Here is a 26,146-nt window from a genome sequence, read left to right as displayed (position 1 = left end):
TTACTCACCAAAGTAAAAGACTTTAAGGAAATAAATGAAACACTATTTTTTATTTTGTTGTACTTTATTTTTTGTGTGTGTGTGTTTATGTCTGTGTCTGCGTTGGTGTGTGCTTGACATTAGTAGTTGATGTAAAGAGATCTGATGGACATACTTGTCATATGTTCTTATCCTGATTCTAATGTAGAACCATCTCTACTCTGGACTACGAGACGTTCTCTGCCTTCTCCTTCCGGGTCCATGTGAGGGACAGTGGGAAACCTCAGAGAACAGCAGACAGCCCAGCTCAGGTCCATATCAAGGTGATACCATCTATACATTGATTTTTCTTTGTCTTTTCACCTTCGCTTTACATCCTGTATGTATCTCTGTAACCGTAACTCATTTACCTTAAAGCCACAGTCTGAGATTCGCAAAACAACAATCAATGGGTATATATATATATATCTGTCACGGCTGTCGAAAGGAGCGGACCAAAGTGCAGTGTGGTTGTAGTTCCACATTTTATTAAATCCGTGAAACTTTGCAAATACATAAATAACTGAATAAACAAAACAACAAACCGTGACGCAGAGAGAAACAAACACTACTCAAAATATAGTAACCCACAAACTCCAAGAAGAAAAACCCCTACTTAAATATGATCTCCAATTAGAGACAACGAGGACCAGCTGCCTCCAATTGGAGATCATCCCAAAAAAACAACAACAACATAGAAATAGAAAAACTAGAACTAAAACATAGAAATAGAAAACATAGACAAACCACCCAAAACACCCCCTGTCACGCCCTGACCTACTCTACTATAGAAAATGACATCTTACGAGGGTCAGGACGTGACAATATCGAAGATTTGTAATTACCGTTAAGCATATTCCCAGATTGTAGCTGTCAAGGCTGCTTCAAAAACTTTACATTTTTTGTTATTTTATTTATAAATACTATAATACATAAATATAAATGTAAATGACCTTGAACTGTAATTATATGTCATGTCAAATATCCTTTTAAATAATATTTATTGTAATTATCAAAGGTAATTTAAAATGCTGTTTATTTTTCTTTCTCCTCCACCAGGTGGTCAACATCAACGACTCCCCTCCTAAGTTCTCCCAAGACTCCTATGAGACGGTCCTCCTCCTCCCCACCTACCCCGGGGTCGAGGCCCTGAGGGTCACGGCCTTTGACCCAGACCTGACGCCTGACCCTGCCGTGACCCCTGTTGACCTCTCTGTGACCTCTGGCCTGGTGTACACCCTGGCTGACCGGAACCTCGAACACTTCTCCATGGAACGTTCCACTGGCGTTCTCACCGTCAAGAACCGCAACTTCTCCAAGGACCGCTACCGCTTCAACGTCAAGGTCATTATGTTACTGTTATTATCTTTATTCAACATCTAGGTGATCAATAACCTGATTTATCTCTTCATAGTAAGAGGTGATCAATAACCTGATTTATCTCTTCATAGTAAGAGGTGATCAATAACCTGATTTATCTCTTCATAGTAAGAGGTGATCAATAACCTGTTATTATCTTTATTCAACATCTAGGCTGTAAAATACCCTCCAACCAGCTGTAAAATACCCTCCGAACAGCTGTAAAATACCCTCCAAACAGCTGTAAAATACCCTCCGAACAGCTGTAAAATACCCTCCAAACAGCTGTAAAATACCCTCCGAACAGCTGTAAAATACCCTCCGAACAGCTGTAAAATACCCTCCAAACAGCTGTAAAATACCCTCCGAACAGCTGTAAAATACCCTCCAAACAGCTGTAAAATACCCTCCAAACAGCTGTAAAATACCCTCCAACCAGCTGTAAAATACCCTCCAAACAGCTGTAAAATACCCTCCAAACAGCTGTAAAATACCCTCCAAACAGCTGTAAAATACCCTCCAACCAGCTGTAAAATACCCTCCAAACAGCTGTAAAATACCCTCCAAACAGCTGTAAAATACCCCCCAAACAGCTGTAAAATACCCTCCAACCAGCTGTAAAATACCCCCCAAACAGCTGTAAAATACCCTCCAACCAGCTGAAAAAATACCCTCCAAAAAGGCTGTACATCTTGTTATATGAAAGCTATCGCCCTACCCCCAGGTGTGGGATGGTCGTTTCTCCAGCACAGTGTTAGTAACCATCCTGGTCCGTGAAGCGATGGACAGCGGCCTCCTCTTCTCCCTCCCCGTCTACTCTTCCTCCGTCGCCGAGAACGACGGCAACGTTTCCATAGTGACCGTGGTGAATGCAGTGGGGCACCGGCTTAACGAGCCGCTGAAGTACACGCTGCTGAATGCCGGAGGTCGTTTCACGGTGCGTCCCACTTCCGGGGTGGTCCTGACCATGGGAGTACCGTTTGACCGCGAGGAGCAGGACAGCTATGAACTGGTGGTCGAAGCCAGCAGAGTGTACGACCGACTGAGGGTTGCTAGAGTTACTGTCAAGGTTCAGGTGGGTACAGGGTGTGTGGCCGGTGTGTGTTGGAGAGAGAGGGACATTTTTAGTTATTTTTTTATTTTTTATTTAATCTATATTTAACTAGGCAAGTCAATAGAGATAGCAGAGAGACAGAAAGAGACATAGAAAGAAACAGAGACAGAGACATAGAGAGAGAGAGAGACAGATATATATATATAAATATAGAGAGACAGATATATAGAGATAGAGAGAGACAGATATAGAGATATAGAGACATAGAAAGACAGATATAGAGAGATAGATATAGAGAGACAGATAGAAAGACAGAAAGACAGATATAGAGAGATAGAAAGACAGATATAGAGATATAGAAAGACAGATATAGAGACAGACATAGTGATATAGAAAGACAGATAGAGAGAGATAGAAAGACATAGAGAGATAGAAAGACAGATAGAGAGACAGATATAGAAAGACAGATAGAGAGAGATAGATATAAATACAGATATAGAGAGAGATAGAAAGACAGATATAGAGATAGAGAGAGATAGAAAGACAGATATAGAGAGATAGAGAGAAATAGAAAGACAGATATAGAGAGATAGCGAGAGATAGAGAGATAGAAAGACAGATATAGAGATAGAATGACAGATATAGAGAGATAGAAAGACAGGTATAGAAAGACAGATATAGAGATAGAAAGACAGATATAGAGACAGATATAGAGAGATAGAAAGACAGATAGATAGAGAGAGATAGAGAGATAGAAAGAGATAGAGCGAGATAGAGATACATATATAGAGATATAGAGAGATAGAAAGACAGATATAGAGATAGATAGAAAGCCAGATATATAGAGATAGATAGACAGATATAGAGATAGAGAGGTAGAAAGACATATATAGAGAGATAGAGAGATAGATAGAAAGACAGATATAGAGAGAGATAGAGAGAGATAGAGAGAGATAGAGATACATATATAGAGATATAGAGAGATAGAAAGACAGATATAGAGAGAGATAGAAAGAGATAGAGAGAGATAGAGATACATATATAGAGATATAGAGAGATAGAAAGACAGATATAGAGATATAGAGATAGATAGACAGATATAGAGAGATAGAGAGATAGAGAGAGGTAGAAAGACATATATAGAGAGATAGAGAGATAGATAGAAAGACAGATATAGAGAGAGATAGAAAGACAGAGAGAGAGAGAGAAACACAGATAGAGAGAGATAGAAAGACAGATATAGAGAGATAGAGAGAGATAGAAAGACAGATATAGAGAGATAGAGAGAGATAGAAAGACAGAAATAGAGAGATAGCGAGAGAGAGAGATAGAAAGACAGATATAGAGATAGAATGACAGATATAGAGAGATAAAAAGACAGATATAGAGAGATAGAAAGACAGGTATAGAAAGACAGATATAGAGAGATAGAAAGACAGATAGAGAGATAGAAAGACATAGAGAGATAGAGAGAGATAGAGATACATATATAGAGATATAGAGAGATAGAAAGACAGATATAGAGATATATAGAGAGATAGAAAGCCAGATATAGAGAGATAGAGAGATAGATAGATAGAGAGAGGTAGAAAGACATATATAGAGAGATAGATAGAAAGACAGATATAGAGAGAGATAGAAAGACAGAGAGAGAGAGAAAAACACAGATAGAGAGATAGAAAGACAGATAGATAGAGAGAGATAGAAAGACAGATATAGAGAGATAGCGAGAGATAGAAAGACAGATATAGAGATAGAGAGATAGACAGAAAGACAGATAGATAGAAAGACAGATAGACAGATAGAGACAGAAAGACAGATAGAGACAGAAATAGAGATATATAGAGAGAGACAGAAAAAGATATATAGAGAGAGAGATACGTTTGAGATACCTAATAATTATTAGAGACCAACAGTTGGAGTTTGTCTCCCCCTAAAGGTGGAGGATGTGAATGACAATGCTCCGGAGTTTGTTGACCTGCCGTACTACGCTGCTGTCCAGGTAGGTGTGTGGACCAGGCTCTGTGGTGTACAGGGTCTCAGGTGTGTGTGTGTGTGTGTGTGTGTGTGTGTGTGTGTGTGTGTGTGTGTGTCTGTTGACCAGGTGGAATCAGACCCAAGCTCCGTGGTGTACAGGGTCTCAGCAGTGTGTGTGTGTGTGTGTGTGTGTGTGTGTGTGTGTGTGTGTGTGTGTGTGTGTGTGTGTGTGTGTGTGTGTGTGTGTGTGTGTGTGTGTGTGTGTGTGTGTGTGTGTTGACCAGGTGGAGTCAGACCCAGGCTCCGTGGTGTACAGGATCTCAGCATCAGACAGAGACTCTGGGCTGAACGGTGACGTCATTTACACACTGAAAGAAGAGCACAGGAACTTCCAGGTGGACAAAGCATTATATTGTTTTATCAACGACGGGCATTTTTTAAAGAATGTCTATGTTCGAGTAATTATTTATGTTTACTTGAGTGCTTAAGCAGTAGCAAGTTTACGATTGTTCCAAATTAGTTAGTTGGTCTGATACACATCTGCAAATCAATCTGGACTTTCACTGTATTTGACATCCCCCGAACAATAGACACTGGTAAATGTCTAGTGCTTGTATTTGATGATTAGCAACAGAATACAAACCTTGAATTGTATTCTCGAGTACTCATACTCACCCCTATTTCCTGCTAGTATACAGTACCAGTCAAAAGTTTAGACACACCGACTCATTCAAAAGATCTTTCGTTACTTTTTTCTACATTGTAGAATAATAGTGAAGACATCAAAACTATGAAATAACACATTATGGAATCATGTAGTAACCAGAAAAGTGTTAAACAAATCTAAATATATTTTATATTTGAGATTCTTCAAAGTAGCCACCCCTTTGCCTTGATGACAGCTTTGCACATTCTTGGCATTTTTCTCAACCAGCTTCACCTGGAATGCTTTTCCAACAGTCTTGAAGGAGTTCCCACATATGCTGAGCACTTGTTGGCTCAAATATAACAAATGTTTGGCTACTACATGATTCCATATGTGTTATTTCATAGTTTTGATGTCTTCACTATTATTCTACGATGTAGAAAATAGTAAACATGAAGTAAAACCCAAACTTTTGACTGGCACTGTATGTATTTTAGACAGGAGGACACTGTGTGAGATCAGCCACAGATTTTATCACAAATTTTCTGTGTAAAGAGAATATGAATTTTCTCTTCTCCTCCCCAGGTGGACCCTCTTAGAGGTGAACTGATCCTCAAGCGTTCCCTCGAAGCCGACCTATCCAACGCTGAATACAAACTCACCATCGTAGCTAAAGATGGCGGCTCCCCTTCCCTGTCCAGTGAGGTGGAGCTACCGGTCACTATCATGAACAAGGCCATGCCGGTGTTTGACAAGCCTTTCTATGGCATCACAGTGAGGGAGGATGTCCCTGTGTCCACCCCAATCCTGTATATCAACGCCACTAGCCCCCAGGGACAGAGTGTTATATATACTGTCATGGAGGGAGACCCTTCACTACAGGTTAACAGTTATACACACATATGCATGCAAACACACATATGCACGCAAACACACACACACACACACACACACACACACACACACACACACACACACACACACACACACACACACACACACACACACACACACACACACACACACACACACACACACACACACACACGTAGGGGCTAAACAGTCTTGATATGTTCGTCAAAAGAGAGATCAGGGTCCAGAGTAACAGGATGGCAGAGTAGCCTAGTGGTTAGAGTGGGGGGGAGGAAGGTAGCCTAGTGGTTAGAGTGGAGGGGAGGCAGGTAGCCTAGTGGTTAGAGTGGAGGGGAGGCAGATAGCCTAGTGGTTAGAGTGGAGGGGCGGTAGGTAGCCTAGTGGTTAGAGTGGAGGGGAGGCAGGTAGCCTAGTGGTTAGAGTGGAGGGGAGGCAGGTAGCCTAGTGGTTAGAGTGGAGGGGCGGCAGGTAGCCTAGTGGTTAGAGTGGAGGGGCGGCAGGTAGCCTAGTGGTTAGAGTGGAGGGGCGGCAGGTAGCCTAGTGGTTGGAGTGGAGGGGCGGCAGGTAGCCTAGTGGTTAGAGTGGAGGGGCGGCAGGTAGCCTAGTTGTTAGAGTGGAGGGGCGGCAGGTAGCCTAGTGGTTAGAGTGGAGGGGAGGCAGGTAGCCTAGTGGTTAGAGTGGAGGGGAGGTAGGTAGCCTAGTGGTTAGAGTGGAGGGGCGGCAGGTAGCCTAGTGGTTAGAGTGGAGGGGCGGCAGGTAGCCTAGTGGTTAGAGTGGGGGGAGGCAGCTAGCCTAGTGGTTAGAGTGGAGGGGCGGCAGGTAGCCTAGTGGTTAGAGTGGGGGGGCGGCAGGTAGCCTAGTGGTTACAGTGGAGGGGCGGCAGGTAGCCTAGTGGTTAGAGTGGAGGGGCGGCAGGTAGCCTAGTGGTTAGAGTGGAGCGGCGGCAGGTAGCCTAGTGGTTAGAGTGGAGGGGCGGCAGGTAGCCTAGTGGTTAGAGTGGAGGGGCGGCAGGTAGCCTAGTGGTTAGAGTGGGGTGGCGGCAGGTAGCCTAGTGGTTAGAGTGGAGGGGCGGCAGGTAGACTTGTGGTTAGAGTGGAGGGGAGGCAGGTAGACTAGTGGTTAGAGTGGAGGGGAGGAAGGTAGCCTAGTGGTTAGAGTGGAGGGGAGGCAGGTAGCCTAGTGGTTAGAGTGGAGGGGAGGCAGATAGCCTAGTGGTTAGAGTGGAGGGGCGGCAGGTAGCCTAGTGGTTAGAGTGGAGGGGCGGCAGGTAGCCTAGTGGTTAGAGTGGAGGGGAGGCAGGTAGCCTAGTGGTTAGAGTGGAGGGGCGGCAGGTAGCCTAGTGGTTAGAGTGGAGGGGCGGCAGGTAGCCTAGTGGTTAGAGTGGAGGGGCGGCAGGTAGCCTAGTGGTTAGAGTGGAGGGGCGGCAGGTAGCCTAGTGGTTGGAGTGGAGGGGCGGCAGGTAGCCTAGTGGTTAGAGTGGAGGGGCGGCAGGTAGCCTAGTGGTTAGAGTGGAGGGGCGGCAGGTAGCCTAGTGGTTAGAGTGGAGGGGAGGCAGGTAGCCTAGTGGTTAGAGTGGAGGGGAGGTAGGTAGCCTAGTGGTTAGAGTGGAGGGGCGGCAGGTAGCCTAGTGGTTAGAGTGGGGGGCGGCAGGTAGCCTAGTGGTTAGAGTGGAGGGGCGGCAGGTAGCCTAGTGGTTAGAGTGGAGGGGAGGCAGGTAGCCTAGTGGTTAGAGTGTTGGACTAGTAACCAAAAGGTTGCAAGTTTAAATCCCTGAGCTGGTGTGACATGGTACAAATCTGTCATTCTGCCCCTGAACAAGGCAGTTAACCCACTGTTCCAGACATAGAGATGGAGGGGCTAAGACAGAGAGATGGAGGGGCTAAGACAGACAGATGGAGGGGCTAAGACAGAGAGACGGAGAGGCTAAGACAGAGAGATGGAGGGGCTAAGACAGACAGATGGAGGGGCTAAGACAGAGAGATGGAGAGGCTAAGACAGACAGATGGAGGGGCTAAGACAGAGAGACGGAGAGGCTAAGACAGAGAGATGGAGGGGCTGAGATGGAGAGATGGAGAGGCTAAGACAGAGAGATGGAGGGGCTGAGATGGAAGGGCTAAGACAGAGAGATGGAGGGGCTAAGACAGACAGATGGAGGGGCTGAGACAGAGAGATGGAGGGGATAAGACAGAGAGACAGAGAGATGGAGAGGCTAAGAAAGAGAGATGGAGGGGCTAAGACAGAGAGATGGAGGGGCTAAGACAGAGACATGGAGGGGATAAGACAGAGAGACAGAGAGATGGAGGGGCTAAGACAGAGAGATGGAGGGGCTGAGACAGAGAGATGGAGGGGCTGAGACAGAGAGATGGAGGGGCTAAGACAGAGAGATGGAGGGGCTAAGACAGAGAGATGGAGAGGCTAAGACAGACAGATGGAGGGGCTAAGACAGACAGATGGAGGGGCTAAGACAGACAGATGGAGGGGCTAAGACAGACAGATGGAGGGGCTAAGACAGACAGATGGAGGGGCTAAGACAGACAGATGGAGCTTTGGGTTGAAAGGGTCTGCAAAAGGGCATGAATCGTTGCTCCTTCTTGCTCAGGTGGGTTTTGTAAAACAGAATGTGTTCTTACCTGGTTTAATGAAATAAACATATGATTATTAATCTGATTCCAGTTTGACATGGGCTTTGATACCGGTGCGATCCGGGTCAGCTACCCGTTAGACTACGAGACCACGCCGTACTACCGGCTAACGGTGAAGGCTACGGACACGCAGACTGGCGCAAGGTCGGAGGTCGATGTGGACATCGCCGTGTTGGACGTTAATGACAACCCTCCGCTTTTCCAGAAAGTCTCATATTCCACCACACTGCCTGAGAACTCCATGATCGGCACTCCGGTATTACAGGTAGGTGTGTGTGTGTGTGTGTTTAACTACCCTTGTGGGTACCAGAAGTCCTCACAAGGATAGTAAAACAAGAACATTTTAGGCTTAGGTATAGTTTTAGGGAAAATTGGATTTTATATGAGACTCTTATCCAGAGTAATTTACCATAGTGAGTGTATACATTACCATATTTGTTCATACTGGTCCCCAGTGGGTATTGAACCCACAGCCCTGGTGTTGCAAGTGCCATGCTCTACCAACTGAACCAGACAGGACATTTTGGACGGTAATTAATTATTTGGTCCTGGCAAGGATAGCAATACAAAACTGTGTAGTGGGTGGGTGGGTTTGCATTATGTTTTAGTGGGGCCACCTAGTGGTGAAATTAGGAATCTGTTTGTTCTCAATTCCATCAAAAGTCTCAGAAATCCTCTCTTTATAGGTCCTGTGTCAAGGTCCTCACTAGTATAGAAAAACGTGTGTGGGTGTGTGTTTGTGTGTGTATATACAGTGCCTTCAGAAAGTATTCACACCCACGTTTTGTTGTCTTACAGCTAAAATTTTAAAATGGATTAAATTTAGATTTCTTTGGTCACTGGCCTACACACAATACCTCATAATGTTAGAGTGTAATTATGTTTTTAGAACTTTGTACACATTAATGAAAAATGAAAAGCTGAAATGTCTTGACTCAGTAAGTATTCAACCCCTTTGTTATGGCCTAAATAAGTTCAGGAGTAAAAAGGTGTTTAACAAATCACATAATAAGTTGCATGTACTGTGTAATACTAGAGTTTAACATGATTTTTGAATGACTACCTCCTCTCTGTACCCCACACATACAATTATCTGTAAGGTCCCTCAGTCGAGCAGTGAATTTCAAACACAGATTCAACCACAAAGACCAGGAATGTTCCCCAATGCCTCGCAAAGAAGGGCACCTTTTGGTTAATAAAATATGATATTGAATATCCCTTTGAGCAAGTTATTAATTACACTTTGGATGGTGTATCAATACACCCAGTCACTACAAAGATACAGGCGTTCTTCCTAACTCAGTTGCCGGAGAGGAAGGAAACCACTCAGGGATTTCACCATGAGGCCAACGGTGACTTTAAAAGAGTAATGACTTTGACAGGAGAAAACTGAGGATGGATCAACAACATTGTAGTTATTCCACAATACTAACCTAAATGACAGAGTGAAAAGAAAGAAGCCTGTACAGAAAACATGCATCCTGTTTGCAACACAGCCCTAAAGTAATACTGCAAAAAATGTGTTTTTGTCCTGAGTACAAAGTGTTATGTTTGGGGAAAATCTAATACATTACAGAGTACCACGCTCCATATTTTCACAAATAGTGGTGGCTGCATCATGTTATGCTATGCTTGTAATTATTAAGAAATTGGGAGTTTTTCAGGATAAAAAAAAGAGTGAAAATCCTAGAGGAAAAACAGGTTCAGACTGCTTTCCACCAGACGCTGGGAAAAATTACGTATTCACCTGATTTGTCTAATATTAATAGTTAACAATTATATACTTAAAAATTAGTAAGACACTTCTGTACTGTTAATACTGTGTTTCTGTAAAGACATGGTTTCCACTCTCCGCTCCCTGCAGCTAGCCTGTGTGTATGGTCAAGAACATGGTTGTTACTTGCGATAGAGATAGCTTGAGCTATGATGGCTTGGTGATAAAACTTACAGCCTGCATACCCTAGAATGAGTTGGTGTTTGTGTAGTATGAGGTACCAGGGAGGAGATGACTCGGGTATGGGTAATGATGAGAGGAACCTTGTCTTGGGGGCTAAACTCTGGTTTCTATACAATAAGAACAGTCTTCACAGGAAATGCTATCTGGCTGGATACTCCTTTCTCATATACCAGGCCTCACCTTTTGACCCATTCCATACATCTCCTGTTTGTCATGTAGACTAAGAGGTTGGTATCTTTGCTGTAAAAGATCTCTGTATTCTCTGTATGTTGGGTTGGGGTGTAGGGTTTGAGAATAGCCTGAAGGTAGGGAGGGGCAGTTCCTCTTGCTGTTCTGTAGGTAAGTACCATGGTCTAGTAGTGGATGTGAGCTTTGACTGGAAGCCAGTGGAGTGTCCGGAGGAGCAGCGTGACATGGGAGAACTTTGTAAGGTTGAAACCCAGGTGGGTTGCTGCATTCTGGATAAATTGCAGGGTGTTGGTGGGAAAAGTGGGGAGCCCAGCCAACATATAGTTGTAGTAGTCCAGACTGGAGGAGATGACAAGTGCCTGGATAAGAACCGGCGTTGCTTCCTGTGTGAGGTAGGGTCGTACTCTAAGGATGTTGTAATCTAAGGATGTTGTAGACCATAAACCTGCAGTAGCGATGCACTGCTTTGATGTTTGCAGCGAACGACAGGGTGTTGTCCAGGGTCACGCCAAGGCTCTTTGCACTCTGGGAGGGGGACACCGTGGAGTTATCAACCGCAATGGAGAGGTCTTTGAGCGGGCAGGCCTTCTCCGGGAGGAAGAAAAGCTCAATCTTGTTGAGATTGAGCTTCAGTTGGTGGGCCCGACATCCATGCTGAGATATCTGCCAGGCACGATGCAGAGATTCATGCCGCTACCTCGGTGTCATATCATCCTCATAGCAATGATATGAGAGACCATGTGAGGATATGACAGAGCCGAGTGACTTGGTATACAGAGAGAAGAGGAGAGGGCCTAGAACCGAGCCCTGGGGGACACCAGTCATGAGTGTATGTGATGTAGACACAGATCCTCTCCACATCACCTAGTAGGAGAGGCCTGCCAGGTAGGATGCAGTCCAGATCCTCTCCACGTCACCTAGTAGGAGCGGCCTGCCAGGTAGGATGCAGTCCAACAGTGCACAGACCCTGAGACGCCCAGCCCTGAGAGAGGTCGAGAGGAGGATTTGATGGTTCAAGGTGTCGAAGGCAACGGATAGATCTAAGAGGATGAGAACAGAAGAGAGAGATTTAGCATTTGGCGGTGCTGAGAGCCTCTGTGACATAGAGAAGAGCAGTCTCAGTTGAGTTACCTGTCTTGAAGCCTGTACTGGGTTAGGGTCAAGAAGATCATTCTGAGACACATAGCGAAAGAGTTGGTCAGAGACAGAACGCTCAAGTGTTTTGGAAAGAAAAGAAAGAAGGGATACAGGTCGGTAGTTTTTGATGTCAGATGAGTCGAGTGTTTGTTTCCTGAGGATGGGAGCGACTTGGGACATTTTGAAGTCAGAGGGGAAGCGGCCGGTGGTCAAGGATGAGTTGAAGAGGCAGGTAAGGAATGGGAGAAGATCTCCAGAGATGGTCTGTAGAAGGGGATGGGGTCGAGCGGACAGGTTGTCGGGGCGGCCGGACCTCACTTGTCACAGGATTTCATCTGGAGAGAGAGGGGAGAAAGATGTCAAGGCATAGGGTAGTTGTGTGTGACTGGGACCAGTGGACCCAATAAACTGAGTGAATGGAGGATTAAGGAGGGAGGAGAAGGTGGAAAACAGTTTTCTAGGATTAGAGGCTAAAGCTTGAAGCTTTAAAATGATAGAAAGTGGTTTTAGCAGAGGATACAGAGGAAGAGAAGGTAGAGAGGAGGGAGTGAAAAGATGATAGGTCCTCCGGAAGTTTCGTTTTCATCCATTTTTGCTCAGCTGCCCGCTGCTCTGTTCTGTAAACTCGCAATGAGGCACTCAGCCACAAAGCAGGAGGGGAGGGCCGAGCTGGCTGGGAGGAAAGGGGACAGTACGAGTCGTAGGATGCGGAAAGGGAGGAGAGTAGGGTTGAAGAGGCAGAATCAGGAGAGACAAGGATTTAGCAGAAGGGAGAGATGATAGAATAGAAGAGGAAAGAGTAGTGGAAGACAGAGAGAGAGAGAGAGAGAGAGAGAAGATTGGGTAGGGGCTGAGTGGCTCGGGATGGAGAGAGAGAGAGAGAGAAGATTGGGTAGGGGCTGAGTGGCTCGGGATGGAGAGAGAGAGAGAGAGAAGATTGGGTAGGGGCTGAGTGGCTCGGGATGGAGGGGAGAGAGAGAAGATTGGGTAGGGGCTGAGTGGCTCGGGATGGAGAGAGAGAGAGAGAGAAGATTGGGTAGGGGCTGAGTGGCTCGGGATGGAGAGAGAGAGAGAGAAGATTGGGTAGGGGGCTGAGTGGCTCGGGATGGAGAGAGAGAGAGAGAAGATTGGGTAGGGGCTGAGTGGCTCGGGATGGAGAGAGAGAGAGAGAGAAGATTGGGTAGGGGCTGAGTGGCTCGGGATGGAGAGAGAGAGAGAGAAGATTGGGTAGGGGCTGAGTGGCTCGGGATGGAGAGAGAGAGAGAGAAGATTGGGTAGGGGCTGAGTGGCTCGGGATGGAGAGAGAGAGAGAGAGAAGATTGGGTAGGGGCTGAGTGGCTCGGGATGGAGAGAGAGAGAGAGAAGATTGGGTAGGGGCTGAGTGGCTCGGGATGGAGAGAGAGAGAGAGAGAAGATTGGGTAGGGGCTGAGTGGCTCGGGATGGAGAGAGAGAGAGAGAGAAGATTGGGTAGGGGCTGAGTGGCTCGGGATGGAGGGGAGAGAGACGGAAAATGAAACTAAGCAATGATCAGAGACCTGGAGGGGGGTTACAGTGAGATTAGTAGGAGAACAGAGACCTGGAGGGGGGTTGCAGTGAGATTAGTAGGAGAACAGAGACCTGGAGGGGGGTTACAGTGAGATTAATAGGAGAACAGAGACCTGTAGGGGGGTTACAGTGAGATTAGTAGGAGAACAGAGACCTGGAGGGGGGTTGCAGTGAGATTAGTAGGAGAACAGAGACCTGGAGGGGGGTTACAGTGAGATTAATAGGAGAACAGAGACCTGTAGGGGGGTTACAGTGAGATTAGTAGGAGAACAGAGACCTGTAGGGGGGTTACAGTGAGATTAGTAGGAGAACAGAGACCTGGAGGGGGGTTACAGTGAGATTAGTAGGAGAACGGCTTCTAGTATATATTTATTTATTGAACCTTTAAGGACAGATGTTCCGCTAGCGGAATGCCTCACCAATATCCAATGGTAGAGCGTGGCGCGAAATACAAATACCTCAAAAATGCTATAACTTCAATTTCTCAAACATATGACTATTTTACACCATTTTAAAGACAAGACTCTCATTAATCTAACCACATTGTCCGATTTTAAAAAGGCTTTACAGCGAAAGCAAAACATTAGATTATGTCAGGAGAGTACCCTGCCAAAAATAATAACACAGCCATTTTCAGAGCAAGCATATATGTCACAAAAACCAAAACCACAGCTAAATGCAGCACTAACCTTTGATGATCTTCATCAGATGACACTCCTAGGACATTATGTTATACAATACATGCATGTTTTGTTCAATCAAGTTCATATTTATATCAAAAACCAGCTTTTTACATTAGCATGTGATGTTCAGAACTAGCATACCCACCTCAAATTTCCGGTGAATTTACTAAATTACTCAAGATAAACGTTCACAAAATACATAACAATTATTTTAAGAATTATAGATACCTTTATGCAATCGCTGTGTCAGATTTTAAAATAGCTTTTCGGCGAAAGCACATTTTGCAATATTCTGAGTAGATAGCTCGGCCATCACAGGCTAGCTATTTTGACACCCACCAAGTTTGGTGCTCACTAAACTCAGAATTACTATTAGAAAAATTGGATTACCTTTGCTGTTCTTCGTCAGAATGCACTCCCAGGACTTCTACTTCAACAACAAATGCTGTTTTGGTTCCAAATAATCCATAGTTATAGTCAAATAGCTCCGTTTTGTTTGTGCGTTCAGGTCACTATCCAAAAGGTGACACGCGAGCGCATTTTGTGACAAAAAAATTCAAAATATTCCATTACCGTACTTCGAAGCATGTCAAACACTGTTTAAAATCAATTTTTATGCTATTTTTCTCATAAAATAGCGATAATATTCCAACCGGGCGACGTTGTATTCATTCAAAGGCTGAAAGAAAAAAATGGAGAATTCTCGTGACCCCGCCTCTCAGTCTCACTGTCCCCAGGCTGACCACTAATAAATTCTCCTGCTGTTCTTCGCCCAGAGACAGCAGACACACCATTCCACTTTCTGGCGCCTTCTGAGAGCCAATGGAAGCCTTAGAAAATGTCACGTTACAGCACGGATGCTGTATTTTCGATAGAGATGCAACAGAAGGAAAACAAATTGACAGACAGGGCACTTCCTGTATGGAATCTTCTCAGGTTTTGGCCTGCCATATGAGTTCTGTTATACTCACAGACACCATTCAAACAGTTTTAGAAACTTTAGAGTGTTTTCTATCCAAATCTACTAATTATACGCATATTCTAGTTTCTGGAAAGGAGTAGTAACCAGATTAAATCGGGTACGTTTTTTATCCGGCCTTGAAAATACTGCCCCCTATACCATAACAGGTTAATTAACTCGTCACATAAATTAAGAACAAATTCTTAGTTACAGAAGGCAAATGGCCTGCTGCAGGGACGGGGGCTGGATTTAAAAAATAATATTTAAATTAGAAATATAGGACAAAACACACATCACGACAAGAGAGACAACACAACACTACATAAAGAGAGACCTAAGACAACAACACAGCATGGCAGCAACACAACATAACAACACAGCATAGTAGCAACACAACATGACAACACAGCATGGTAGCAACACATGACAACACAGCATGGTAGCAACACAACATGACAACAACGTGGTAGCAATACACCATGGTAGCAGCACAACACATGGTAAAAACATTATTGGGCACAGACAACAGCACAAAGGGCAAGAAGGTAGAGACAACAATACATCAGGCAAAGCAGCCACAACTGTCAGTAAGAGTTTCCATGATTGAGTCTTTGACTGAATAGTAAAGATGAGGTCATCTTTACTCTTCTGCCTTGTGAGTGGAAGGGGACTGGGAAAGGGTGAGGTGAAAAGAGGCAAGGAGGGGAACGAGAGAGTTGGAAAGAAATGAATCGAAGGCAGACTTCAGGAGGTTGAAGTTGCTAATCACGAAGAGCGCTGAGCCATCGTCAAGGAAATAAGCTTATCAAGGTGTCAAGTTCATTGAGGAACTCTCTAAGGGCTTGATGAAACCACTGAATGTAATGTAATAATATAAATAAATCTGACCCAGGTCAGCATTGGCTTGATGTGTCAGTGAATCAATAACAATAACGTTGAGTGTTTGAGGACCACTTTACTAAATGGCGTATATCTCTTCTTCCCCCAGGTGTTGGCGTTGGACAGTGACTCAGAGCGTAACTCGTTGGTCCGTTACCAGATCCTGTCAGACGTCTACAACAGTACCGACTTCTTCCACATCGATAGCAGCAGCGGACTGATCCTCACGGCACGCATGCTCGACTACGAAACCATGCAACAATACACCTTCATCGTCAGGGCAACCGACAGCGGCGACCCTACCCTCAGCAGCGAGGTCAATGTCATGGTTTTGGTTACAGACACCAACGACAACCCTCCTTCCTTCAGCCAATCGCTGTACGAAGTGTACTTGAGCGAGCTGGCCCCCAGGGGACAGTTTGTGACATGCGTCCAGGCGTCTGACGCTGACAGCTGTGATGCAAATAGACTCAGGTATAAGGCCAGGGGACTATGACACAACCTCCTGATGTTCCAGGATGTCCTAAGGACAAATGTTTGTTTGCAGGGTAGTTTGATAGTTATTTTGTCTTTCCGAATCTGGGGTGCAGTGACCTCAGGAGTATTAATACTACTAATGTGGGGTGCAGGGACCCCCAGGAGTATTAATACTACTAATGTGGGTTGTGGGGGACCCCCGGAGTATTAATACTACTAATGTGTGGTGCAGGGACCCCCAGGGGTATTAATACTACTAATGTGGGGTGCAAGGACCCCCAGGAGTATTAATAATGCTAATGTGGGATGCAGGGACCCTACTCATGTGGGGTGCAGGGACCCCGGAGTATTAATACTACTAATGTGGGGTGTGGGGGACCCCCCAGAGTATTAATGCTACTGATGTGTGTGTTCTCCTGGTCTGTGTCCTCCTGGTCTGTGTCCTCCTGGTCTGTGTTCTCCTGGTCTGTGTTCTCCTGGTCTGTGTTCTCCTGGTCTGTGTCCTTTTGTCTGTGTCCTCCTGGTCTGTGTTCTCCTGGTCTGTGTCCTTTTGTCTGTGTCCTCCTAGTCTGTGTTCTCCTTGTCTGTGTCCTCCTGGTCTGTGGCCTCCTGGTCTGTGTTCTCCTGGTCTGTGTCCTCCTGGTCTGTGTTCTCCTGGTCTGTGTCCTCCTGGTCTGTGTTCTCCTGGTCTGTGTCCTCCTGTCTGTGTCCTCCTGGTCTGTGTCCTCCTGGTCTGTGTTCTCCTGGTCTGTGTCCTCCTGGTCTGTGTTCTCCTGGTCTGTGTTCTCCTGGTCTGTGTCCTCCTGGTCTGTGTTCTCCTGGTCTGTGTCCTCCTGTCTGTGTCCTCCTGGTCTGTGTCCTTTTGTCTGTTTTCTCCTGGTCTGTGTCCTCCTGGTCGGTGTCCTCCTGATCTGTGTCCTTCTGGTCTGTGTCCTCCTGGTCTGTGTAGTATATGAGGACCTTGCGAATGATGTGGATGCTGAAAGCGTAAATTGGGGTTAAGACAGTTATACAATTTTTCTAGTAATATGTTGCTATGTAATGTTATCATGATGTCTCTAGGTAATTGGATGAATACATCTCTTGATGCTCCTGGACACATCATCAGTGATGTAACCTGGGGTCATATGGTGTTTTGGGTCTTACAACATCAGACACCCTTGCGCTGCGACCCGTCTGAGGTTGATCAGACACCGACTTGTGTCCAGGTGGCATTATGCTGCTCCCCATGGATCTCCTCTCTTGATCCAGGGGGTATCTTGAAGCTTTTTCAGCTGCCTTGATGGTGTTGCTGATGCCTCTCCTCCTCTTCGCTCCATTGATGTCGAGTGTGCTGTCGGCTCTGTAGAAGGATTGCCCAGCAAAACCTCTGCAGCCTACCTCGATAGGCATGCACCTTCCAACCCTGCTTCCCTGCAGTCAATGAGCAGTCCCTCGTATTTGCCATCATTGTCTCATATGCCTCCTCCAGACAATCTTCCCAAGGGACTGTCAGCTCCAGAATAATGATGGTCTTTGTGGACTCTGAGACCAAGGTGATGTCTGGTCTCAGGGTTGTCTTGACAACATCAATCAAATGTCTGCTGTCACCTGCCAGTCCAGAGAAGTAGCTAGGATCCCTGCTGGTGGTTTGGATTTTAAGCCTGGCTGCTCTCCAGCTCGAACAAAATTGATTCCTGTGTAGATTGCTTCAGATTGCTTATTTCTTATTGCCGATTGCTGTGCAGTATAGCTTCTGCGGTGGTCTTGATAACCTTGTCATGGCGCCAGTAATAACTGCCCCCTCCCAGAGCTTTAGGACAACAACCTAAAATGTGCTCCATTGTCCCTGTCTTGGAGCACAGCGGACATGCAGGAGTTTCCACTTTGCCCCAGCAGAACAGGTTTGGTGAGCTGGGTAGGACATCATACACTGCCTGGATCAGGAACTTAATGCAGTGTGGTTCTACCTGCCAGAGGTCAGTCCACAAGACTTTCCTGTCCACCGGCTGCTCTCACCTCATCTAGGCTCACTTGCTGTCTCATTCCCACTGCTCTGTTGGACCTCTCCTCTTCCACAGCTGTTATCCTCCTGAACCAACCTGCATCTCTCCTTCCCCTTGGGAGTGTCGTACCGGGGGTTGAGAAGTATTCCCAGCCTGGCTCTTCCCTTAGTCAATTCTCCCACCAGAACACTGTGCTGCAGCCCAGACTCAGCCTGCAGCACGTCTTCCTCTGCTCTCTACTTCATCCCTGTTTTTACCACTATCCCCCCTTGGTCCACCTTTGGGTCGCTCCACTCCCTGTATTGACCGCTATCCCCCCTTGGTCCACCTTTGGGTCACTCCACTGCCCGTAATGTATCACTTCCCTGGCCCGAGTCACCTTGATCTCCACTTCCAGGGACTTATTTTGTTGCTGTTCCCATAGAGGGCGATGCTGCTCAGTCTCCTAGGCAATCCCAGCCACCTTCAGAGATAGCTGTTGACCTTCCTCTCCAAGTCCTCGACAGTGGAGACCGGGAGGTCATAGATGAGCAGACTATCCTCGGGAGGATGCCATGCTGATACAGCCATGCTGATACAGCCATGCTGATACAGCCATGCTGATACAGCCATGCTGATACAGCCATGCTGATACAGCCATGCTGATACAGCCATGCCTTGAACTTGCCGAACTTGTCAGACAGTCCTGACTGGTTAACCGCTCTCAGCCAGCTCTCCAGTTCAAGTACTTTTGGGATGGCCTCCCTTTTGCACTGATGTGTCGATGTAGCTATTCGTAGAGAGTAAAGCTACAAGCCACCTCGCTACAATGCTGAAGAAAATCTTCCCTTCATCATTTAGCAATGTGATCCTGAACTGGCCGATTCTCTTGGACTCTTCTTCCTTTGAGATCCAAACTCTTTTGTCGAATCTCCACTGTTGTGCAACCTTTCCTCTCCTCCAGATTACCTTCAGGATCTTCCAGAGCCGCTTGAGTAACAGAGGGCAGTACTTGTAGACCTTGTACGAGACTTCGATTGGTCCAGGAGCTGAGTTAGACCTTCTTCACAACGTCCTGTACTTCTTTCAGGTTGTGGCTCCCTGTTGTCGAAACTCTTGTGACTGGTGCTATCAAGATGTTACACTGCCTCAACTCCTGCTCCTTGTCGGGGTCGCTGTACGTGTTCTGGATGTGCCGGCCGATCTCCTCTTTGGAACAGGCCAAGTTCCCAATGTGCTTCTACTCTAGCAGCTGCCTTGGTGAAGTCAAAGGGATTTTGGCTATGAAGGCAGTTCGCTTCTTGGCTCTTTCTTTTCACCTGTCTTTCAGCCCTACGCAGAGTCAAGAGCCTCTATCTCAGGATCTGTTAAGATTGGTCGTTACTCCTGACTGGCCTCCTTTTACTGGCCTCCTTTTACTGGCCTCCTTGTGCTGTTCTGCTTTTGCTGGCCTCCTTGTGCTGGCCTCCTTGTGCTGTTCTGCTTTTGCTGGCCTCCTTTTGCTGGCCTCCTTGTGCTGGCCTCCTTGTGCTGGCCTCCTTGTACTGGCCTCCTTGTGCTGGCCTCCTTGTGCTGGCCTCCTTGTACTGGCCTCCTTGTGCTGGCCTCCTTGTGCTGGCCTCCTTGTACTGGCCTCCTTGTACTGGCCTCCTTGTACTGGCCTCCTTGTGCTGGCCTCCTTGTGCTGGCCTCCTTGTGCTGTATTCTTGAGGACCCTTCAGTTTGATCTTGTGGATTTTGGCAGGTCTCTAGTTCATCGTGATGTACGGTGTTCTGGCAGGCCTCTGCTCTACTGCCCCAAACCGTTCTTCTATTAGGATGGCTAAGAAACACATTATGAGACATTAGGTCATAACCATATCATAATAACTCACCTGTTGTGAAATATATTGTGTTATCTTATGGCTGGTTATGACACCTACATAAGAGTGTCAAAACTCAAATTTAGCCCTTTGTCATTTTTCTAATGAATTCTTTAGGCATTTTTTTTTCATCATATGTTAAATAACTTGTAGAAAATACACTTTATAACACTGTCATAAAGCATTATGACCATCCTGTCACTTTACTTGGACTAAGAAAATGCACTTTATGACACTGCCAAGAAGCATTATGACCATCATAATCATATAACACTGGGTGTCAAGTAAAGTGTTACCCAGATTTGCTTCTGCGATGGTCTTGACAACCTGGCACAGGGCTAACCTCTATATTAATACTGACAGTAATTTGCTTCTGTGTTATGACGTTATCCATCCAGGTACAATATCCTATCCGGTGATGAACGGACGGTGTTTATGATGGACACAGAGACGGGGTTGATATCTCTGTCCAATCAGAGAAGACAGGGGATGAGGGATTCCTTTAGGCTCAACGTGTCTGTGTCTGACGGGGTCTTCACCAACACCGCTGAGGTTTGAAGCTTTGGACTTATTTTATTTTATTTTCGGGGGTTTTTTCGGTTTTTCACAGTCTCTTTATTTGATGTTATTCTCCTTTTTTTGTATTTTAAATAATAAGAATAATAATAAGAGCAAAAATACTAATAGATAAGTTATACTAATAGATAAGTAATACTAATAGATAAGTAATACTAATAGATATGTATTACAAATAGATAAGTAATACTAATAGATAAGTAATACTAATAGATAAGTAATACTAATAGAGTAATACTAAGAGTCATACTACCAACATAGTAATAATAACAATAGAGTAATACTAAGAGAAAAATACTAATAGATAAGTAATACTAATAGATAAGTAATACTAATAGATAAGTAATACTAACAGAGTAATACTAAGAGGCATACTACCAATATAGTAATAATAACAATATAGTAATACTAAGAGAAAAATACTAATAGAGAAATGCCAAGAGTAATACTCCTAATAGAGTAATACTAAGAGAAAAATACTAATAGAGAAATGCCAAGAGTAATACTCCTAATAGAGTAATACCAAGAGAAATAATACTAATAAAGGAATAATACTAATAGAGTAATGATACCAATATAGTGATCATACTAATATAGTAATAATGACAATAGAGTAATACTAAGAGTAATATTGATAGAGTAATAACACAAATAGAGGAATAATAGAAATAGAGCAATACAAATAGTAATACTAATAGAGTAGTAATACAAATAGAGTAGTAATACTAATAGAGCAGTAAAACTAATAGAGTAGTAATACTAATAGAGCAGTAATACCGATAGAGTAGTAATACTAATAGAGTAATAATACGGATAGAGTAATAATACTGATAGAGTAGTAATACCCATAGAGTAATAATACTAACAGGGTAGTAATACCAATAGAGGAATACTACAAATAGAGCGATAATAACAATAGAGTAATAATAACAATAGAGTAATAATGCTAATAGAGTAATAATAACAAGGGAGTGATACTACTAATATAGCGATAGTAGCAATAGAGTAATATCAAGAGTATTAATACTGATAGAGTAGTAATACTGATAGAGCAATAATAACAATAGAGTAATAATACCAATAGAGTAATAATACCAATAGAGTAATAATAACAACAGAGTAATAATACCAATAGAGTAATAATACCAATAGAGTAATACTAATAGAGTAATAATACCAATAGAGTAATAATACCAATATAGTAATACTACCAATGCAGTAATAATACCAATAGAGTAATACCACCAATGCAGTAATAATAACAATAGAGTAATATCAAGAGTGCAAATACCAATAGAGTAATAATACCAATAGAGTAATACCACCAATGCAGTAATAATAACAATAGAGTATTATCAAGAGTACTAATACTAATAGAGCAATAATAACAATTGAGTAATAATACTAATAGAGCAATAATAACAATGACGTAATACTACTGATAGAGTACTAATACCAATAGAGTAACAATACTAATAGAGTGATGATACCGCTAGAGTAATATCAAGAGTACCATGCTAATAGAGTAATAAAGGAGTAATACTACTAATAGAGTAATAATAACAATATAGTCATAATACTAACAGCGTAATAATACCAATAGAGTAATACCGAGGGTAATACAACTAAAAGAGTAACAATGCCAATAGAGCAATAACACCAATAGAGTACTAATACTAATAGAGTATTAATACTAACAGCGTACTAATACTAATATAGTAATAATACTAATAGAGTACTAATGCTAATAGAGTGATACTACTAATAGAGTAATAATACCAGCAGAGTAATATAAAGAGTAATAATACCAATAGAGTAACAATACCAATAGAGTAATATCGAGAGTAATAGTACTAATAGAGTAACATTACCAATAGAGTAATACCGTCAATAGAGTAATAGTACTAATATAGTAATATAGAGAGTAACAATACCAATAGTAATACCACCAATAGAGTAATACCACCTATAGAGTAATAACACCAATGGAGTAATACTACTAACAGAGTAATAATAACAGCAGAATAATAATAATAATAATACTAATAGAATAATAACACTAACGGAGTAATAATACTAACATCGTGATAATACTAACGGAGTAATAATACTAACGGAGTAATAATACTAACAGAGTAATACTACTAACATAGTAATAATACTAACGGAGTAATAATACTAACGGAGTACTAATACTAACGGAGTAATAATACTAACAGAGTAATACTACTAACATAGTAATAATACTAACATCGTGATAATACTAACGGAGTAATAATACTAACAGTGCGGTAATACTAACGGAGTAATAATACTAACAGAGTAATACTACTAACAGAGTTATACCACTAACATAGTAATAATACTAACAGCGTGATACTACTAACGGAGTAATAATACTGACACAGTATTACCACGCTGTTAGTATTATTACTATGTCGGTATTATTACTCCGTTAGTAGTATGGAGGAAAGGAAAGGCGGGGGCCAGCCAATGAGAGCATGCAGGTCGCAGCGGTGGGTAGTATATGGGGCTTTGGTGACAAAACGGATGGCACTGTGATAGACTGCATCCAATTTGCTGAGTAGAGTTTTGGAGGCTATTTTATAAATGACATCGCCGAAGTCAAGGATCGGTAGGATAATCAGTTTTACCAGGGTGTGTTTGGCAGCATGAGTGAAGGAAGCTTTGTTGCGAAATAGGAAGCCAATTCTAGATTTAATTTTGGATTGGAGATGCTTAATGTGAGTCTGGAAGGAGAGTTTACAGTCTAACCAGACACCTAGGTATTTGTGATTGTCCACATATTCTAAGTCAGAACCGTCCAGAGTAGTGATGCTGGATGGGCGGGCAGGTGCGGGTAGTGATCGGTTGAAGAGCATGCATTTAGTTTTACTAGCATTTAAGACCAGTTGGAGGCCATGGAAGGAGAGTTGTATGGCATTGAAGCTTGTCTGGAGGTTAGTTTACACAGTGTCCAAAGAAGGGCCAGAAGTATACAGAATGGTGTCGTCTGCATAGAGGTGGATCAGAGAATCACCAGCAGCAAGAGCGACATCATTGATGTATACAGAGAAAAGAGTCGGCCAGAGAATTGAACCCTCTGGCACCTTCATAGAGATTTCCAGAGGTCCAGACAACAGGCCCTCCGATTTGACACACTGAGCTCTGTCTGAGAAGTAGTTGGTGAACCAGGCGAGGCAGTCATTTGAGAAACCAAGGCTGTTGAGTCTGCCAATAAGAATGTGGTGATTGACAGAGTCGAAAGCCTTGGCCAGGTCGATGAATACGGCTGCACAGTATTGTCTTTTATCGATGGCGGTTATGATATCGTTTAGGACCTTGAGCGTGGCTGAGATGCACCCATGACCAGCTCGGAAACCAGATTGCATAGCGGAGAAGGTACGATGGGATTCGAAATGGTCGGTGATCTGTTTGTTAACTTGGCTTTCGAAGACCTTAGAAAGGCAGGGCAGGATAGATATAGGTCTGTAACAGTTTGGGTCTAGAGTGTCTCCCCCTTTGAAGAGGGGGATGGCCGCGACGTCTTTCCAATCTTTGGGGATCTCAGACGATACAAAAGGTTGAACAGGCTAGTAATAGGGGTTGCAACAATTGTGGCAGATAATTTTAGGAAGAGAGGGTCCAGATTGTCTAGCCCAGCTGATTTTGTAGGGGTCCAGATTTTGCAAATCTTTCAGAACATCAAATATTTGGATTTGGGTGAAGGAGAGATGGGGGAGGTTTGGGCAAGTTGCTGTGGGGGGTGCAGGTCTGTTGACCGGTGTAGGGGTAGCCAGGTGGAAAGCAAGGCCAGCCGTAGGAAAAATGCTTTTTGAAATTCTCATTTATAGTGGATTCTTCGGTGGTGACAGTGTTTCCTAGCCTCAGTGCAGTGGGCAGCTGGGAGAGTATTAATAATAATAGAGTAATAATAGAGTAATAATAATAATAATATATGAATAATAATAGAGTAATAATAGAGTAATAATAATATTAATAATATTATTAATAATAATAGTCTATTAATAATAGAGTAATAATAATAAAATATTCATAATAAGAGTAATAATAGAGTAATAATAATAATACTATTATTAATAATAGAGTAATAATAATAAAATATTCATAATAATAGAGTAATAATAGAGTAAAAATAATAATAGGGTGACAATAATAATAATAATAATAATAATAATAAAAACAATATTAATAATTGTAATAATAATAATAATAGGGTGATAATAATAATAATACTAATTTTAATAATATTAATAATTGTATTAATAATAATAATACTAATAATAATATGTATATGTATATTACTACTAATAACAATATATGAATAATAATAATATTAGAGAAATAATAATAATAATAGTGTAAAATTAATTATACTATGGTGATACTAATAATAATATTAATTATAATAATAATAATATTAACACTTTTAATATTTGATAATAATATTAATAATAATAATAGAGTAATAATAGGGTAATATTCATAGTCATATTAATAATAATTTGATAATAATATTAATAATAATAATAGAGTAATAATAGGGTAATATTAATGTTATTAATAATTTGATAATAATAATAATAATAATAGAGTAATAATTTTATCTGATTGTTTTATATTGATGTCTGGTGAGTGTGTTGTGGGCGAACCTGTGTAGAGAAATATGATACAGGTATATGATAATGATGAATATGATGTTCCCAGGTCAATGTGTATGTGCTGGGAGCAAACCTCTACAGTCCAGTATTCAGTCAGAGGTTCTACCTGGCGGAGACCAGAGAGAACACACCTGCTGGATCCAGAGTCATACAGGTGAGAGGTAACACTGACACTAACTTCTACAGGTGAGAGGTAACACTGACACTAACTTCTACAGGTGAGAGCTAACACTGACACTAACTTCTACAGGTGAGAGGTAACACTGACACTAACTTCTACAGGTGAGAGGTAACACTGACACTAACTTCTACAGGTGAGAGCTAACACTGACACTAACTTCTACAGGTGAGAGGTAACACTGACACTAACTTCTACAGGTGAGAGGTAACACTGACACTAACTTCTACAGGTGAGAGGTAACACTGACACTAACTTCTACACGTGAGAGGTAACACTGACACTAACTTCTACAGGTGAGAGCTAACACTGACACTAACTTCTACAGGTGAAAGGTAACACTGACACTAACTTCTACAGGTGAGAGCTAACACTGACACTAACTTCTACAGGTGAAAGGTAACACTGACACTAACTTCTACAGGTGAGAGGTAACACTGACACTAACTTCTACAGGTGAGAGGTAACACTGACACTAACTTCTAC

At 43.2% G+C, this 26,146-nt stretch overlaps 1 protein-coding gene across 1 annotated transcript in view; it reads left to right on the top strand.

The window, feature by feature from the left end:
* The window catches only part of fat3b (FAT atypical cadherin 3b), a 231,967-nt gene that overhangs the window by 115,657 nt on the left and 90,164 nt on the right, over positions 1-26,146 (top strand). The window contains exons 30-39 of the mRNA XM_029766750.1: positions 188-302; positions 1,078-1,362; positions 2,102-2,452; positions 4,371-4,433; positions 4,693-4,803; positions 5,640-5,936; positions 8,601-8,834; positions 16,031-16,395; positions 20,623-20,776; positions 25,529-25,668. Coding sequence (XP_029622610.1) covers positions 188-302; positions 1,078-1,362; positions 2,102-2,452; positions 4,371-4,433; positions 4,693-4,803; positions 5,640-5,936; positions 8,601-8,834; positions 16,031-16,395; positions 20,623-20,776; positions 25,529-25,668 — 2,115 coding nt within the window. The remainder of the gene's footprint in view (positions 1-187; positions 303-1,077; positions 1,363-2,101; positions 2,453-4,370; positions 4,434-4,692; positions 4,804-5,639; positions 5,937-8,600; positions 8,835-16,030; positions 16,396-20,622; positions 20,777-25,528; positions 25,669-26,146) is intronic.

This window comes from Salmo trutta, chromosome 12, assembly GCF_901001165.1.
Source record: "Salmo trutta chromosome 12, fSalTru1.1, whole genome shotgun sequence".
Taxonomy (NCBI): Eukaryota; Metazoa; Chordata; class Actinopteri; order Salmoniformes; family Salmonidae; genus Salmo; species Salmo trutta.
Note: the sequence above shows the minus strand (reverse complement) of the source record. Positions and strands in the feature narration are given on the sequence as shown.